The sequence below is a fragment of the Neodiprion fabricii genome, chromosome 2 (assembly GCF_021155785.1).
Source record: "Neodiprion fabricii isolate iyNeoFabr1 chromosome 2, iyNeoFabr1.1, whole genome shotgun sequence".
In the NCBI taxonomy this organism is placed as follows: Eukaryota; Metazoa; Arthropoda; class Insecta; order Hymenoptera; family Diprionidae; genus Neodiprion; species Neodiprion fabricii.
In genome coordinates, this window is record NC_060240.1 from 12,931,652 (window position 1) to 12,950,538 (window position 18,887).

The 18,887-nt window shown below is 36.8% G+C and overlaps 1 protein-coding gene across 1 annotated transcript; it reads right to left on the bottom strand.

The window, feature by feature from the left end:
• Window positions 1–3,177: 3,177 nt before the first annotated feature.
• On the bottom strand, window positions 3,178–18,295 carry LOC124175693 (gustatory receptor for sugar taste 64f-like). Its single transcript, XM_046556103.1, has 11 exons — window positions 17,825–18,295; window positions 14,748–14,815; window positions 8,911–9,043; window positions 8,692–8,810; window positions 8,376–8,570; window positions 7,639–7,748; window positions 7,366–7,536; window positions 6,789–6,943; window positions 6,378–6,540; window positions 6,135–6,224; window positions 3,178–5,792 (listed from the first exon to the last, which is right to left on the bottom strand). The coding sequence occupies exons 1-11, from the start codon at window positions 17,929–17,931 to the stop codon at window positions 5,685–5,687; spliced, it is 1,419 nt and encodes a 472-aa protein (XP_046412059.1). The 5' UTR covers window positions 17,932–18,295; the 3' UTR covers window positions 3,178–5,684.
• Window positions 18,296–18,887: the final 592 nt, after the last annotated feature.

The following is an 18,887-nucleotide window of genomic DNA, read 5'->3' on the forward strand; positions in this document are numbered from 1 at the left end:
ATAACGATGTAAAAGTTTTAAAACGTCTTTTGGTGGCAGCTAACATTTCATAGATGGTGCATAATCAACAATGGCCGTAGTTCAGACGCTTCAAATTTTGTATCAGCTCAACAATCAGTTTTCGCACTCAGCAAGTAGCGAGTGGTATTTCATGCAAAAATTAGACAGTGGCAACAGAGCCCAAAACACCAGTTCTCAATATTCAGGTGAATCCTTTGTGCGAGACTGGCAAGATTGAACTAAGCGCAATTTTAGTACATTGCGATCTGTAAAATAAGAGAAACAGAAAATGGGAAAAAATTTTATGTGCAAATATGTGAAAATTTCTGGTTTAAATTATGAACACGTATTTATAAAATCCCCAAGATTTGTGATATATTTCTATCTTGAGAGTAAAGTTGAATTAACGGCGTTCACCACTGATATAAGATTGCTCTGTCTGTGCATTGGAATACCTTCACGACTGTTTTGAATTGGTTCGACTCCGTGGCGTAGGAATAAAATCGATTGGTGAGTACATCTTGGGATACGTAGAGGGATTTTCTGTCTGTCAGACAATTATTTGGTAGAAAGAATTGTTGAGATCTCCGTATGTTTTTTTTATTTAATCGCTTGTGCGTCCACTGGTGTGTACTTGTTTTTTCTGAATTGTTTTCCCGAGCCATTGGAAGTTCGAATAATGTGTAATTCCTCAATTTCATTCAAAAATAAATTATGAAATACTTGAAATCTGATCGGTTTCAAGCGGGTTTTGAATACTTTTCAGTGAAAACCACCGGGGTCGCAATTAACAGATTTGAGCTTCTTGCACGACAACGCATTTAGCATTGGCAGCTGTTGAAGCCCTATTCCATCCCATGATTAAGATAGTGTCCATTTCTACCATAAATTTTAGTATATAAATACTTATATACACTCACATATGTATATGTAATCGTCGATTAACCTGTTTTTACCCTAACTAGATTCTCAGTTTATGTGTATGTATATATATATATATTTTGAGAAGTTTGGATATTTTTAAAATCCGTACTAATGAAATTTGTCAACACGAATTATTGCATAATATGTATTCAAACACATTATTATAACGAAACACGATCGAATATTATTGAGCACATATATTCATTCGCTATATATTATGTATAGAGAATTGATTAGCAATATTGAATGTAAAGTAGTTGCAAATTTATAGGATCCAAAATTAAACTGCGTTCATGGTGTAAATGGTGAAGTCAGATTTAGAACACGTTTAAGCCTAAAACTTTGTGTTCCAAAGCCGAATGCTACACTAATTAAAATTTCGAGTTTTTTTTTCGTGATCTGTACAAATGAAATTTTGTACAAATTCTCAAAGCATTCATTGATTTTTGTGGCTTTGTTGCAATCAAAATAACACGAACGTAAATGGTCAGGTGACCGAACTCTCACTTAAGGATCTTCAATGTATAAAGAATATTATAGTATATAAGTTGGACGGTCTCGTTTTCGTTGCATGATTACTGATCATAAAGAGCGCTGAAAATTTTGAAACTAAATTTTAGAATGTTAGGCAATGCTGTAGACATTTTTTCTCTAGAATATAGATTGTTTCTCATGGTTATACGTGACAAAAATGTATTAATAATTTGTTTTTAACCCTAATCGGCCACTGGGGACGAATTTCACACCAGACATTTTCCAAACTTCTCACAGAGTTCAGGAATAGACTTTCATAGTTTTTTTGCACCAAATAAATTCTGTAAAAAAATTGTGTGCTTTTTTTCCATTTTACCTTAACTTTGACGATGTTTTACAATATTTAAACAACCAATTTTGGTTAGGAAAACTATGAGAGCTTTTTCTACGATCCTTTATCAATGACTAGATATTTTTTTAGATTTTTAGAACTCATTGTCGAAGCAGGATATCACTTTTTGGAGCTGGGGTGAGTTTTACCCTATGTAACCGTTATGCGATTCTACTGAGGTTAGACCTATTAGGGTTAAAAGAAATGTGTAATGATTTAATCGGAGAAAATGACTATCTTGTATTTCACCGATAACCGAACAATATTTTTATTTGGATTCAGTCGTGTCGTAGAAGAATATGGTGCCAGGCCGACTAATCGGCTGATAAATTTAGCCTCGGTTTCAGCTAAATAGTGGAAATATGAGGAGGTACAAAACTCTGTGTAAGCAGTTGAACTTACCTTTTGTTACATCAAGTTGGGAAAGAGTGAAATAAACGAGAAAACACAAAGTTTATTTGTTCATTTCAACATTGTGCCGCTTGAGATTGAATCCTTCGATATTTTGAATTTCAACAATATTGAATATACGTATGTATAATCATGGGAAACAATTGTTTATAGCCTTTAGGGCATGAAATATCGGTAGCTATAGAATTTACCTAGGCCAGCAGAATATCTTATAACATGTATGTATATTGTAAGCCGAGCAATTGAACATAGTATAATAGCATTATTTTTTAAAGAGCCAATATTTACGCGGACACAGACGGAGCATCACCAAAATCAACATGTATTATTATTACTGCCTTTATTATCATTATTATTATTAGTACTACTACTACTACTACTACTACTACTATTATTGTTATTATTTATAGAAATGAATAGATACGTAGCCTGTACGCTATCCACTGTATTGTGAAATATTACAATTGACTTGACGTAGTAATCATTGATCGTAAACAAAAAAATGTATTCTGTAAGAACGATTCAAAATTACCGTAATTATAAGGTGTGTAAATTTTAATTTTTATGACTAATACAATAAATATTATTTAATGCTATATGACGGATAATACATTCAACTATACCATTATAGGTATATATTTTCGCTGGAATAAAAATTTGTTGTGATCCTATAAACGCACTGCAAAATGGTTAGATGTTAGATTTACAAAAGATCCAGGTTGAAGGACTGTAACAAAAAAAGAAATGAATTCACTCAAAATGTGAACGGGTTAAATGTAAGGGAACACCGAACATGTAGTACACAGGTTGAATCTACACACCTATAAACGACTATCAGTGGAAGATACCAAATTCCCAACACCACAAGTTTGTACCAGGATGATAAATTCGCTCTATAACAGCAGAACGACGCAATTCTACACACAAATTGCTTCACATTCAAGTTATTACAGCTCTAAATCAATCCAGATACGTTTTAAATCAATTTTTATGTCTAAAACGATGATGCCGGTGCTTGATAGAAGGAAGTGGAAGTAAAGTAACCTCAAAATAGAAGTACCTGTATAAAATGTTTAAAAGAGAGAGTAGGCTCTGTTTAATTGTTGAAGCAGAATTGATTTATTTGGGTAGAAGTACAGAAATTTTCCTCTGTTTACACATGCCTGCATACACCATAGGTATGTCATACTTAACAATTAAATTTTGCATTGATGTTTAACTTAACGAAGAGTAAGTTAGATTGAGGCGATGCATTGGGTATTAGAGGGAAAAAGAGTATATAGATATTATTAGAAGGATCCTTAACCTGTGCATTGGAATGATCAGCTGATCGTTTTGAATTGATTTTACTGTAAGGCACAGGAAACACCGTGCGTGGAAAGAAAAATCTCGTAGATTTTACATATCCTGTGGTGAATATATGGAAAGCATTTTTTTTGGAGTTAAATCTTCAGCAATTGTGGCAAGATTTACAATTCCGATAATAAGAGTTACGAAATCAATGGTAAGAGTTACAATATGCATGGGTAGATTTACCACAATTGATGTAGATTCGACTCCAAAAAAATGTTGTTTATATATTCACTACAGGAGATATAAAATCTGCATAATATTTTTTTTGCGTGTAAGCTGTTGGATTCTTATTTTGTGATATTGAATTGATCCAGAGTAACAGAGAGGTGAAAAATGCTCCGCCACAAGATGGTGGTTTCAGAATTTAACTACCATAAAATCACTTTAATCAGAGCTTTTTTTAACAAAGTCCGTGATGTGCTCTGCAAAAAATGCCAGACAGGTGAATCGGGAGCTATTCGGATCTCTATTCTGATCCTATCCTCTTCATTCGGTCTGCGTCTCGACCTATACATAAATTTATCTATACGCATAGGATTCGAATAGGTCTGGAATAAAAACCGGAAACAAAAACCGTAGATGATGTTGGATAGGTGCATCCGTGCCTACGCGGAAACATCCGGCATACTATGCGGTGTTTGTTTCCCGTCACATTTATTTCCGGACCTATTCGAATCCTATACGCATAAATAAGTTTATGGATAGGTCCAGACGTAGACCGAAAAAAAAGGTAAGGGTTCGAATATGTCCGTATAGAGACCAGACCGATACACGAATCCAGAATTTTTACCAGGAAGAATTGTGCCGTAAGGTCGTGCCAACACGCTGACATTAGTTATTAAAAGTTTAGCGCACTATTCGAATCACAGTTGAAAACGGTGTGACGTAAAAGACAGCGCATGAAATGTACAGGGTGAATCTTCTCTGCGGTCGGATGTTGGAGGAGCTCCGACTCCACATATTCGTACTCGTCGCGTCACAAGAACAGTGTGTGAATATCGAGCGAATTTCGCACGTGTGCTATAAGTGTGGACGTAAACAGATGTGGAAGTACACCAGGATCGAGATTACGTAATTTCGCTTGTCACGTTTCCTACCACCGAGGCATTCTGATCCGTTTGCAAAGTTTAGTCAACTAATCAGCATTCTTGGATGGTGGGACATGTGAAAAGTGAAATTGCGTAATCTTGATCCCCTTATCGTTAATCACGCATTATTATTGCGACTCGAACTAGTAAAAATAAAAGGAGGTGGAGCCTCACCAGCTCAAAACTCCATCCTCATCCAGCCCCGGAGTAGATGAAATGAAACGTTTCTTGTGATATTACAAATAAATAGAATTATAATCCTGAGATATAGTTGTCACATGAATGCTTAGTGAAACTAACGTAACTTGAGTTTCAAATAACGATTGAGTGATATACAATATGTGACGTATTCATTTTGAACCAGACCCCACTATGGAGTACTAACATATTTTCATACAACAAACTATGACGTTTGGAACAAAAAGATTATCGCAATCACCCTGATGACAAGAGGCACGAAGGACCAATGGGTAGGTTAGAGCATGTTTACGTCCACGCACTTTTTGGTTGTTCAATGGTTCAGCCATCAAAGTCTGCCATTAGTTATCGAATACGAATAGCCAATAAAAACAGGTCATGCGGCGGCATGACTCTGATTAAAGGGTCTCTACAGTACCCCAAGTAGTAGATGAATAGAATGGTTTCTAGAAAGGATGTGCGGCACTGGCTTAAGACTGGCTCGTATACCTTAATTAGATTAAAGAAATAAGGAAATTAAGATTTTGCAGTAAAAAATTATAGTTGGCAAAGCACGAATTACTTATACACATACACCACAATTAGTGATACATTCAACGTTGGGCGGATAAGTGAATATACAAATTAATCACAGATTATATGTACATGCCTATACATATAGCAGGGAATGAAGTTGTTACAAACATTCGGAAATCAGGACCAATCAAGAAAGAGTGTAACGTAAATGAGAAAAATTCTTTTCATGTATGTAGAAGTGCTGAAATACAGATTTGGTACAAATGTATACCAACTCTACACTGCGGTGGAGAGATAGGTAAAAGCAATTCTACGGTTTAAAAAAGAAGCTACTTGACTTCGCAAGCTTCAGTGATGTTCACGATCGTTGAATTGGCGTTCTGCATTGCATTGAACTGAACCAGCACCAGTTCGTAGGTGACTATCGTGCCAGCCACCTGCAATATTCCCAAAAACTGCAATAAACTTTAGGCAACATATCGTCCATTCGACTCATTAGCTGTTCGTTTCAGGACAATTCAATAGTACAAAGGCACAGTGAAGTATCGCGTAAGCTGTTCAACTGTCATTCTGTGACACTGAGTCGTTTTTATTAAAATATGCTACGAAAGACCATTTTTATAATCAAATACGATTGTAACTATCACAGTCGGTTAACGATATGTACTGCCACCGGATGGCGTCTTTTCGATTTAATAATCCCGATAAATGAACCAAGAACTGTCTTTCTACCAACCGTGAAACGAATGTCCTGGAATTATACTTACTGAAGTACTTACTGTCAGAATAAGCCCTCGCGTGATCGCGAAGAAGTTCAGGCCAGTTAGACCGATCCGGTCCGTGGTAATTTGAGTCAAAAACCTCTGAACCTGTGGATTATTCTTTTCAAAATTAATCGCAGTCGCTTATATTTTTCAACATTTAGCTCGCCGCTGACTGATTTGCATTCGCAGATTGCGGCTTGTGAATTATAGCGAAGACTCTTCGTGTCTTCTTAGAGAGTAGAGTATCAATAAGCTTACCTCGATGGAGTAACTAGTTGTGGAAACGCTGTAGAGGATTGGAGACGGTCGAAGAGACTCATCATTAACGGCTGCAGCGTACAAAGAGACAGCTGCGGTCCTGGCGAGTAGAAAACCGAAGGAGAAGCTGGTGTAGAGTGTTTGCGAAGTACCGTGCCTCGGTCTAGGAAAAAATTCTCGTTGAAACTACTAAACCGTGTCTTAAACTAGGAACAATTCATCAGTACACTTTTTCCTTTACTGCATGCATAACTTATTGTTAGTTTGTCAAAGAAAACCTTGGCAGATTGGTAAAATCGTCCATTTACAGGCTGATGACAAAGTGAACGCTGCATATTTGTCGTCTATGAGGGAAAATTAGTTACAACTAGTCAATACGTGTAGTAAGGCGTTTTGATTACTATGACGTACTTGAGAGAATTCAGAAGTTGGATACAGATGAAATAAAGATTGGTGGCAAATGACAGCAGAACGATGTCGGAAATGTTGGAGTCGACTCGCCGCGTGAGATTGGCTAGACGATTGTAGTTTTCTCTGGCCTCGGCCCACCACCAGTCAGGCATTGCCTTTATAATTAAACAATACCGGTGTTCCAATTATTTGGCAACAATTGAGATGGTAAATTTGTAAGTATGAGAAAATACCGCAACTGATTGAATAGCTAGTTAAACGGGTGCCCTGGTCGATTTCGACGTTGTCGTATATATATTCCCAGATTTCGAAGTCCACGTATTTTAAACGCAAAAGAACTTGCCAGCCCGATTCTATACTCACTTCTGAACAAAAACACTCCAACGCATTTTCACTCGATGCAGAAATAAAGAACTGGCGCGGATTCTACCAATTTACTGTTGTGATTTCATAGAAACAACCGCAAAGGGGTTAGCCTTGTTTTCTAGCGAATTTCATAGATCAATTCACTTTCATAGAATTCATTACAGAATACTCATACTGGATATCGCTGAATTTATTCAAGTAATCAGAATACCTTTCCTCTGGTGGCATAAAGGTGATGGTTCATCTGGCGAAATCGAGAAGCCAAAGCGAAGCTTACCAACATCAGGAAAAGGTCCATAAAATTCCAGGAAAAGGTGCTGATAATGTTTAAGCATTGGACCAGAACACCCTTCCACCAATTGTAAGGCGTCAAATCGAAGACCTTCGCAGATAAATGGAAACGAGTACGTGAGAAACAATGGTGCAGAGAATGAAAAATCACAAGTTCATCATTCGAGATCATCAGATAAATTATCATACCTACCTGAGGAAATTGCGACTGAAAATATGTCGCAACAATGTCTGTATCCTTTCGAAGAGCAGCGCACTCTAAGGCACTCGCATAACCGGAAATAATCGACAGCACATGCTCGACTGAAAGGTGAATGACGAATACTTATGTATGCACTATAAAAAGGTGGAATTGAAACATCTTCGCGAGAAAAAATGTCTATAAATGCTTCATTAAATCGTGGTAAAGGGGGGGAAAAAAAGCAGTTGAAGAACTCGAATATCATTTACAATTCATCGAATTTGAAACAAAGCTGGATGTTTTAGCGGTAATTGTGCACATCGATTTTTAACAATGTTGTTCAAATCACAACTAAAGCGTAAAACTTGTTATTACGGTGCATAGAAAAAATTTGGGAACACGTGCCAAAAGCGTTTTCTGAACGCAATAGAACAGATGCCAACAGATGTTCATTTTGTATTCAAGAATGATTGAAACGAAAATCTCTCAGGTCACATGACAATCTACGAATCAGTTGTAAGTACATGAATAGATCAAAATGGCATCGCACTGAGTGATCAGCTGATCATTGTAACTGAATAATATGAATACAAAGAGAAAGAAGACCCGATACAAATGATTAGACTTTTTTTTTCTTATCGAGTTGATGAAGATCGAAATACTTGTATCAAAACGACTCTTAGTATTAGATAGTAATATGAGATTGGTTTGCAATAGCTGCAAAATTTAAATGTTTCATTGTGACTGACCTAAGGCTATGGTTATGGTGACACCAGCCATGAGAGCAAGTTTGGTTTTCAGTTGCATACTCGTCGATGGCGTTGGATAAATGATCATTTCGTTTTCCACCTTTTCCCAGAAGCGTATAAGACATGGCCACCGCGTGGCGAGTCTCAGAAATAACGCCATTGTAATGCAGGCAGCCCCAAAGAAGACGATATTGGCTATTATTGAACAATTGCAGCGGTCAAACTTCGCCACTACATCAACATTTCTCAGCCGAGTGTAATATTAAAGCTTTCTTCCTCAAATCTATGGACGATTATTAAGTCATTATATAATTACTTGTCTTCGTTGCTGTTATCCCGGAATGCGACACTCGAACGATGCTGCAGACTGTGAGTATAATCGCACCCGAGAACGAAATGATGAAATATAAGATCTTAGGACTTTTCCAGGTGAATCTGAACAAAACAATGAGGGCGGTTCTGCAGCAGTTGGTGTATTTATCGGAGCGGAGGTATTTTTATTAAATAATGCGATAACCCGCCGGATTGTACTTACTTTAAATCAGAAGAGTCTGGAGACCGAACGCCAGAGACAGGTAAAACGGCGAAACATTGGGCCATCAAGAGAATGGGCCCAATCGCAAGATGGAATCGGTTTTGGTCTTCTCTCCACTTATTCTGTGGCATTACTGTAGTTCACCGTAAATAAATGCGATGAAAATCATTCTCATTTATTCCATTCTAGTTCCTTAATGATATCGTTTTTAAGTTCATAATTATTGTCTCTATACTTTGACAGAGCTCTGGCCAAATTTCCAACTGACAAAGAAAGTATCAGGCCTCCGGATCACGGATTCTGCTCAAACTTGCAGGAGTGTTTCTTTGGCCTTAAAAATGAAGTGTCTCATGTTCCGTTTAATGTAATGGGTCTTTTGACGCTCGCTATACTTCATAAGCTACCATCAAATTCCGTTTTCGACGAATTTGTCAGGCCTTCGCTACTGCTCTGAATTGATCCAGTTAACTTGGATATATTAGTGAAACTCTCGGTCGACCATGAAAATTAATATTCCATGCAATAATTCACTAATTAAATGATACCTGATGAATTCCGAAAAATTACGCACTGCATCTTTCCTGTCGATTCGAGATTCCAGCGGCGAGGCGCTTCAATGGCCAGCTAATAACTTCGCCATTTTGTGATAATTGATGATAGGTAAATTTTTCTTCTACTGTCCAAATGTGAGTTAAAATATACTCGAAATTTTAAAAAGCTCCGTTAGTTATCTCCCATTAAAAAAAAAAATCCGTCATTCAACATTTCGCTTGAAAATCATCGTATTTGATTGATTTAAGGGGGTCCTCTAGTTTCTCGGCTGTTTTTTTATGGCTTTTTCAACAATTTTTTACGGGCAAAGCATCGAAATAATCAATCTCATTGTTTTTGCATAATCTTTATCAACATTTAAATGAGCTTTACAAATTTTTTAAAGTCAAAATATATAATAGAATAGCAGCTATAGTGGCCGACAGGAAGACATGAAGTAGACGAGGTGCTTGACGGTAACCAAGATTGCGGCTGTTCTGCTTATCTGAAATCAAAAAACCAAACGGCATTTTAATCTTCATATTCAAGACTAGCGATTGAACTAGAGTGAATTTTAAATTACAAAAATTGACATTTTTATACACTTTTGAAAATTACATTCTATTTTTTACTCATTTTTTCTTAGGTTTTTCGCTCGTACGAAAAAAACTATCGAAGCAATCATGATAATTCTAGTTCAATCGCTGGCTTATAACATATTAAAGATGCTGTATAAATTTGAACAAGATTGGTGCAATAGTTTCTGAAATATCGTGGTTACCGTTTCGAAAAATGGTGTTTCGAGAAAAACGCGTTTGAAAGTTCGCGCATGTGATTTATACTAAAAATTCCATCTCACCGTCAATCTGCTATGCCTGGACCATACAATAGGCCTTGCTCTTCTTCTTCGAAATCACGCAGAGCTGCTCTGTCTTCTCTTTTCGCGATTCGGGCCTGTTTTACAACATCGCTCGTGCGCCTTTCTGAACGGTCGATCCGAGAGCTATCACGCTGTTGAACATATCCTTTAGCTTGTGGGCCGATTTTCACTCCCATGGTTTCCAAGGTCTTCAGGATAGCTTCGAATCCTTCGTTGAAGATTATGACGGCGAGAAACGTGGCGATTTCAACCACTTTTGGCCCAGAATGGAGGTGCTTCGGAGCAAAAGTCCAGATTTTTGGGCATGAATCTATTTCTTTTCTTTCTCACACTTGCACGCCATAGAAATTTTAAAGCCCAATCCTCGTATATCACGTTGATGGAAAGTCACCGTACTTTTGCACTCTTTACAAATAACAGCCGAAGAAATGGTTGAAAATACACTCACAAAATTCAAAATACAATACAAAACAGTCTGTTCAACGTTCACTTCAAAATTTTTATTTTGACGAAGTTTCGTCGCTGACGCCGATGTAAACGACTTGTCTTGTTCAAAAGTGTGTCGGTTGCCTGCAAATTTTCACTTTTTAGGTCGATCGTAACGAGCCGGGGCGTCTCTACTTCCTTTCTTGAATATTTTGAAAATTATTTTCAAAAAATCAGCTACGTGCGACTCGCAAGAGAAAATATAGTACGCTTCGCAACTGCCACAGCAAAACTGAACTAAAACTTCACGGCGTCTTAGTCAATATTCGAAAGCGTCTGTCAATGGTCTCGGCTCCCCTTTACTCGGGCCTGATTTACAAAAGGTTCAAGTAGCAGTTAGATTTAGTGATATCAATACAATGGTCAGCGCCGCTCGGCTTTCGGAGCAGCCCGGCGCGCGCTCCTGCTCCGTTCCAGGGCCGTAACTTGTGAACCACTTCGAATATCGAAAAATCCTTTGGCACACATTTTCTACACATGTTGTAGATGTGATTTATGAAAAAAAAAAAAAATCGATTTTTTCGACCCGAGAAACTAGAGGACCCCCTTAAAAGATAAAAATAGGTATGTGTACTTTTCCCGATCTTTCATATCGCAGCATTTACAGAACCGGGTTTCCACTTTGAACCGCCATGGAAGATATTTTTTCTCCATTATCTAATTTTATTATTGACTTTTTTTCGGTGTTACTTGAATATTTAGCTATATAATTATTCGTGCTTTCAGTTTTTAACCATTTGTATACGATAAGAGTACAAAATGAATAATTATAATCAACTATTTTCATGTAAATCAATAACACAGAGCTATGTTACTATTTGTGCACGGTGAGTGTAAAGTTTTTATAATATTTAATGGCAATTGTAATTATATTTAATCTGAAATTTTTCAAACTTGTCATGCTTACAACGATTTTCGGTTGTCACACCAAAACCCATTATGGCAACTGTCTGTATATTCTTCATCCAACGGCGAGGTCAACGCAATGACGAATATCGTAAACGGCGATATTGAAATCATATCTACGGAGCTAAACGAGAGCGTAACGATAGACTGCTCATGCATGCCTATGATATTCTGACTGAAACAGCATTCATAGCTTTGATTTGAGCTCGCTAAGTCCTGCCAAGACTTCGGAAATAACATTTGACAATATTCAATGAGATTCATTGCTTACTACTTCAATTTCCTCATTGAAACCATATAAAAATACGTGCTGATAATCACAAATCATACATTTTGACATACAATTGGCTGAAACTTCCATCATAACCAATTCTGGAGTGAATGCATTCGTTTTTATGAACAATAATACTTTAAAAGCCATTTTAAAATCGTTTTACGTGGGGTTGGTTTGATAGGGTGAGGTTCAGGTTCGCTTTTGCAATTAAATATTTGTTACGCTACTCCTCAATACAAAAACTACAAATGCCAAAAAATCACGTACGAGAATAACTAATAAAGTCCTGATTTCCACTATCTTCATTGGTTCAGATATGCCTGATCAAAGAATCGTAAAGGCCAACAACACCCACTGTTACGGTACAGCACGGGATCGGAACGGCCTCACCTGGTTGCGGAATACCGTCGCATACCGTCTCATATCGTCGCACATCGTCGCACATCGTCACCAGGCGACATACGTTATGGTGCTTTCAGTGTAACGTAGTAATAAGCCCGTTAGGCGTAAAATGATATAAATCGTTCATTCCGCTATAACTCTCACTTGTATGAGACCAAAGATTACTCACGATTACCATTTCGGATTGTCAAGAATCGAAAAGAATTCAACTTGGCTTGATTAAAATTTTTTACTATCAATTTTAAACCGAAATCTTCAAAAATGGAACGATTCACCGATTTGCCTTTGAGTATTGGGATCAGCTGCGACAGTAATCGTAAGAAACATTTAGTCTCATAGAAGTGAGAGTTATAATGGAATGATCGTTTTGCGCCTGACGGTCTTATTACTGCGTTTCACTAAAAGTGCCATACGTGCGTTTCCTGGCGGAATTGTGCGACAGTATGCGACGATATGCCACGAAGAGGGTGTTGGCTTTAACACAAGTACGCGTTCTCAATAGGGCTAGTGGAGGGCTTCCGATTCGTGGAAAACCGCTTCCCTTCTTGTTTCGTAGGGGTCTTATTAGGAGGGTGCACTGTAACTACCCAGCGATAGTGTGCTGACGTTTTAACAGATCTAGATCTATGCAGACAGCATTCTACAATCCATATATCGATGTTGACGGTCGCATGCACGTAGATACATTTTTCTTGGTTTCGCACTAAAATCATGGATTGGCAATAAAATAACCAGCCTGATGTTTTTTTCCGTTTCTTCTTCCTGTTACTGCCACCGCAGTTGTGGCGTGTTATCACCAGTCATCGCTGATCACTGTCAATATAGAGATCAGTGCGTGTTACTGTGAACAATAGTAAAAGAAAACGTTTGTGATAAAAGTAGCGCATAAATGTATAAATAAACAAAGAACGTAGTGCCGCCTGTGAATTATTGTGAGATTATTGTCATTTCGCATTTTCTCACATTCGGTAATTTCTATATTCAGCTATGACGCATAATCCTCGGATTAAAAGACGGACCTCAGCAGAAATACATAATTTCATCGAACCATTGCGTTAAATGACTAAAAAAATTCTTAAGTATTTATCAAAAAGATAAATTTATTTTATGTGCTGTGAAAGTAGTTATAACGTAAGTGTCAATATAGTTTCAGTGAAAAATCGATTCCGCGTATTTATTCGCAGGATTTCGAAGGCCGTTGTTGAGAATATTGAATAGGACGGTAAATGAGTTGCTGAATGTATTGCCCAGGATGACATGAGAGATGTTTAAACTTCGGAGATGGAAAAATTATGCTAAAGCTTGGAATCATTCGGGTATTTTATTAAACAGTAATAAGTGTGAAGGCGAAATCGCAGTTTTTTAAGGCACTTCAAAGCAAATGTAAGCAAACTGTCATATTAACTTCTCGTCTCATTGCGTTATTTAATTGACATACCAACCAATACTACCCATATTCTTATAAAGCGATATGTAATATAAATCCATGCTCGGTTTCCTTTGCTTTGTTTATGCATAGCGTGCGTCCGTCTGGCTGTGGTGACCAAAGTGATGTATAATTCGTTATGATAGAAGTTTCAGCCATTTGTGTACCAAAATTAATGGTGTGTGATTGTCAGCAGATGTTTCCATGTATTTTCAATGAAGACATTGAAGTAGTAAACAGTGAATCTCATTCAATATTGTCAAATGTTAATCCTAAAGTCTATTATAGGCGGGATCCAGCGAGCCCAAATCGAAGCTATGGACTCTTTGTCAGTCAGAATATCGTCATGCTCTCGTTTAACTCCGCAGATACGTTTTCAGTACCGCCGCTTACGATGTTCGCAATTCCGTTGGCCTCGCAAAGTAACAAAGTTCAAATATAGCGAGTTATCGCATGGAATCTCAATTTTCATGGTTGACTGAGAAAGATTCACTAATATATCCCAGTCTGCTGGATCAGTCTAGAACAGTTGCGAACACCTGATAAATTTCTCGAAAATGATATTTTATGGTATGGTTTATGAAGTGTGGCGGTGACGAAAGGCTCGTTGGATAGAACGGAGCATGAGAAGCTTCATTTTTAGGACCAAAAAAAAACTCCGGCAAGTTTCAGCGGAATCCGTTATGCGGAAGCCTGATACTCTCTTTGTGAATTACATTTTTTTTTTCTCTTATGAAATGGTCGAGACAGAGTTGGAAGAAATTATTCGAAACGGGGTAAAACTGGAGGTGAAAGCAGAAATTGGAACCCTATGATGCAAATTCGTGAGGTTGAATGGATGCCTGGGTCAAAATGAGATTCTGGGTAGAAAGTAATACTGTGCGATTAATCGCACAGCACTAATAAAAAGCAAAAAAAAGTTGTAAGCTCACCATCGATGGCGATAGCGTCAGCTTTTGTCGAATCGTCCCTTCCGAAAAAAAAATCTCCACCGAAAGACCTTGAAATGTGAAAATCATTCCTAGACACGTATGCGTTACCACTCGATAAGTAATAACTTTATTAGCAAAGAAAAGAAAAAAAAAAAGATGGAGCACATTGCGAGCACTCATTGTCGGTGCATTTTTCTGTAGGCTCAAAATGTTTTGAGTTTTCAGTTCTGTCTGGTACTGAAAAATCGAGAAAAAAAAAGAAAAATCCAACGAACGTTATTATAAATCGCTGAAGGAAAAATAAACAAAAATTACAAACAAGGTAGACTCTGTTATATATATATATATATATATATGCGTAATGCTCAGAGCTGTATGTATTTGCATGTGTAATATTTGCTTCCATGACACTTATACTTGGCTATCTACAACTGACGATGAGTGTGATTAACGAAACGCGACAGTTCTGTTATGTTATATATACGTCCAACCTATTACTAATACTCAGTGAAGACCTGCCATCGGTTCTCTTCATATGTCGGTAAACATAAAAAGGGTATAACATATAAGGTATCTGTGAAATTTACAAAACTGACAACTACGCCTCTATCCCCCTATAATCAGCGCCGGAGCATATTTTCTGTTGCGAATAACAATCAACACATATATAGTCCGGAAGCCAGCGTAAAAAAAGTAGGTTCATATTGCAATCTTCTACAGAATTGATTTTCTTGATAAAAAATGTTTGGCGGTGTCCCCTAAATGTAAATTTAAGCTGGTGAAGGATGGGGGGGGGGGAAGTTGAATTTCAGCTGCCATCTTGGAAAATACGTTTTATGAAATATCTCGTGAACCGTGTATTGTAGAACAAAATCAATACGAATTGTTTTCGTAGATAATAGAATTCTCCACAACTTTTAATCGAAAATTTTTTCTGTATAGTGCATAAGTATTTTTTTTATAACGTGTCAAAATTTTTTCAACACGGCTATCGTTAAATATATAGTGAACGGTTGATGAAACAGTAAAAATGGCGATGATGAAAATTGCAGAACATGAAATTTTCAACAGACTTTATTTCAAGTTTTTTTCTATAAAATTGAGCTATAACACTGTAAATGCTGATTTGACGCACAATAGTAACGAGATTATAACGCCGTTTAATAAACGACGTAAAATAACGCGTCAGATTTTTTTATGAAAATAACGTTTTTCATTTAAAAAAAATACTTTGCGTTTATTGAAATCTATTATCCCCTTCTCCACCTTTTCCTTCTCATTATTATTATTATTATTATTATCAATTTTTATGATGTAACGTAATGTACAAACAACTGTATCTTGCTACATTGAAAAATTTTAACGATAAGACGTTCTTCCCATGCAAATAAGAAAGATCTATAAATTGTTAGTAGCTCTTCACACTATTTGTGATTTTCATAGATTCACTATACAGTATTATCATTTTCCTGAACACTTTTTGCCGTTTTATGTGTTGCGAAATGTTTTCATTGTACTACGAGCAATATTTTCTCTGATAATTCACGCGACGCAACGTTTACCAAGTCATAGCTCTAGAACTATAAATTAGACGGAAATAAGTTTACAATAAAGTTTATTGAAAATTTTATGCTATGCAAATTTGCTTTTCACCATTTTTTTCTGTTCCATCAACCGTTAACTAGTATATATGTATTAATATATTTAGCATTAACCATGTTAAGAAAAATTTGGCGAGCTATAATTAAAATCCGATGGATTATACAGAATGGAAATTCAAAGAAAAGTTGTAGAGAATTTTGTTATCTGCGAAAATCATCCCTATAGTTTTGTTGTATGTCGCGCGGTTCACGAGATGTTTCATAAAACGTATTTTTCAATGTGGTAACTGAAGCTCAACCCCCTCGTCCCGCAAACTTGGATCTACATTCAGGGGACACCCCTGAACATTTGCCAACAAGAAAATCAAATCTGTAAAAGATTGCAGAGAAAAAGTACCTGGCTATTGGACTGATAAATTCGTCGATCAATCAACGGTAATCATTCCACATACGCAATTCCATATAATACGATTTGTTACTCGCATATATAATTTTTTTCTATCTCGAAAACAAAAAAAAAAAAAAAAAAAACTTCATTATTTAATAAGATAATCATTTGTATAAAGCAACGTTCAGATTATCAAAAAATCGTTGAAATTAGTTTCCCAGATTGCAGGAGAGAACTTTGTAAATAGATATAGTAAGAGATTAAAAATCCTGTTGCGGGAATAGAACAAATTTATGTTTTATTATTTCTGTTTTTTGGAGTACGCAAAGATACTACACAAAAATGTTCTACACGAAACAGTTCTACAGAGTATTATATCCACTCAATACTATTCCACATAAGAAACGAACACAATATTATGTATCCCGCACAAAATTATGCAACACCATATTATCCTACACAAAATTATGCTACACGATATTATTTTACTCTAAATTACCATGTTTAAAGCGAATGTATAAAAAAATATTTTCAACGGCTAAACTTCATACGTGTGAACTATTTTCGAAAAAAAAAAATATAACTCAAAAGTTGTATTCGTAATTCGACGAACGATTTTATTGAGTCGCTTTGAATACTCGTAGGTTGATTTCGTATAGGATAATAAACGTATTGTGCAATTTTGTGCAGGGTCGGTCTGTGCATGTAACATCGCCGCGGTGCATACTCTCAGCAAGGTAGATGTTACTGCTTAGTCGATTGTCAAGAAATTTCGACACGTTCTTCGAAACTCATTTATACACCGACGTAAATGAAAAATCTAGAAAACAATTAATGAAATCTTGCCTAGACGAATATTTTTGCAACACATACGATTATGCGCAATGAATTCGAAAACAATTAGCCAAAGGAAAATGAACAGTTTGAGCGGCGATTGCATAACAACTGAAGCGCTGTTTATTTTGAAGGAATAGTCGTCTATAATTTTTTTTTTTTTTTTATGCCAATGTGATTTTTTTTTTACTACATTAAAGAAACGAATGAAACTCAAAGGATAAAAGACGGTGACCAACGTAAACAGAACTCACTCGATTTGAACGAGTGACGGCTTTGCAGATTTCCATGCGGCATTTTGAGGTAATCCTGTCCTGTAGCTCCATTCGATATTTTCCACATTACCGCCGCGCCTCGCCATCCATTCGCTGTCTATTATCAGTAAAAATTTGACAATGAAGTTATTTCTCGTTTCTTGGCTGTCGATTAATCATTTGCTCACTTGACTGATTTGTTTCTTTCATGGATTTATTGAACGAAAAAAAAAGAAAAACGAATTAAACCGCGTCGATGATTCTGTCAAACTTAATGCGGGCATGAAAAACGATACGTCTATTACGCACACCAAAGATTTGCTGAGCTGTTACTCCGGGTATCAAATTGCTCTTGCCTGTTATACGCCAAGGGTCGCGTGCTCAGAACTGATTATGAGCTCGGAGAAAACTGCTTAAGTACCCGAAGCTGGCCAGTGGTATTCAACCCGTCATTTACACGGGGTTGATTAAGAGTGAACTATAGGTGTTTCGGCCTTAAGTTCTCAATTTCTATAAATTGGCTAGTTGTAAAATGATGCTTGATCTACTCTTGCCGTAATTTTGTTTATTTTGAAGTAGTTTTCGGTAGGTAACAAGAGCCGGAAACCATCTTTGAGCAGAAATAAAAGTTCAAGTGGCTTAGGAGCGGCCATGTTGATTTTCCACCGTATTTGAAATCCGTCTGACGATTGTGTTGGAAACAGTTTTTAACCTCATGTTTATTGTATTTGAGATCACCTACGAGCGGCTATCATTTTTGAATATTACACGTACGCGTATTCGTACACAAGACTATGGGCCAGATTAAAAGTTTCCTCGGCAAGTTGCACGATCAAAGAGCGATAGCAGTGTTTACCGATGGCCTATGATACAGTGCTGTTCCATTAGACGCCTTTAATAAGTACGTGGGGCATCGATAACTGCTGAACGCGCGATAGCGATCTGCTTATATAGCATATACATGTATATTATATACTCTTGAGAGGTAAACAAACCATAAAAATCAATTTTCGTCCAACTTCGAAGTGATATGAACAAAGAACAGCTGTCAATTATTCCTCGT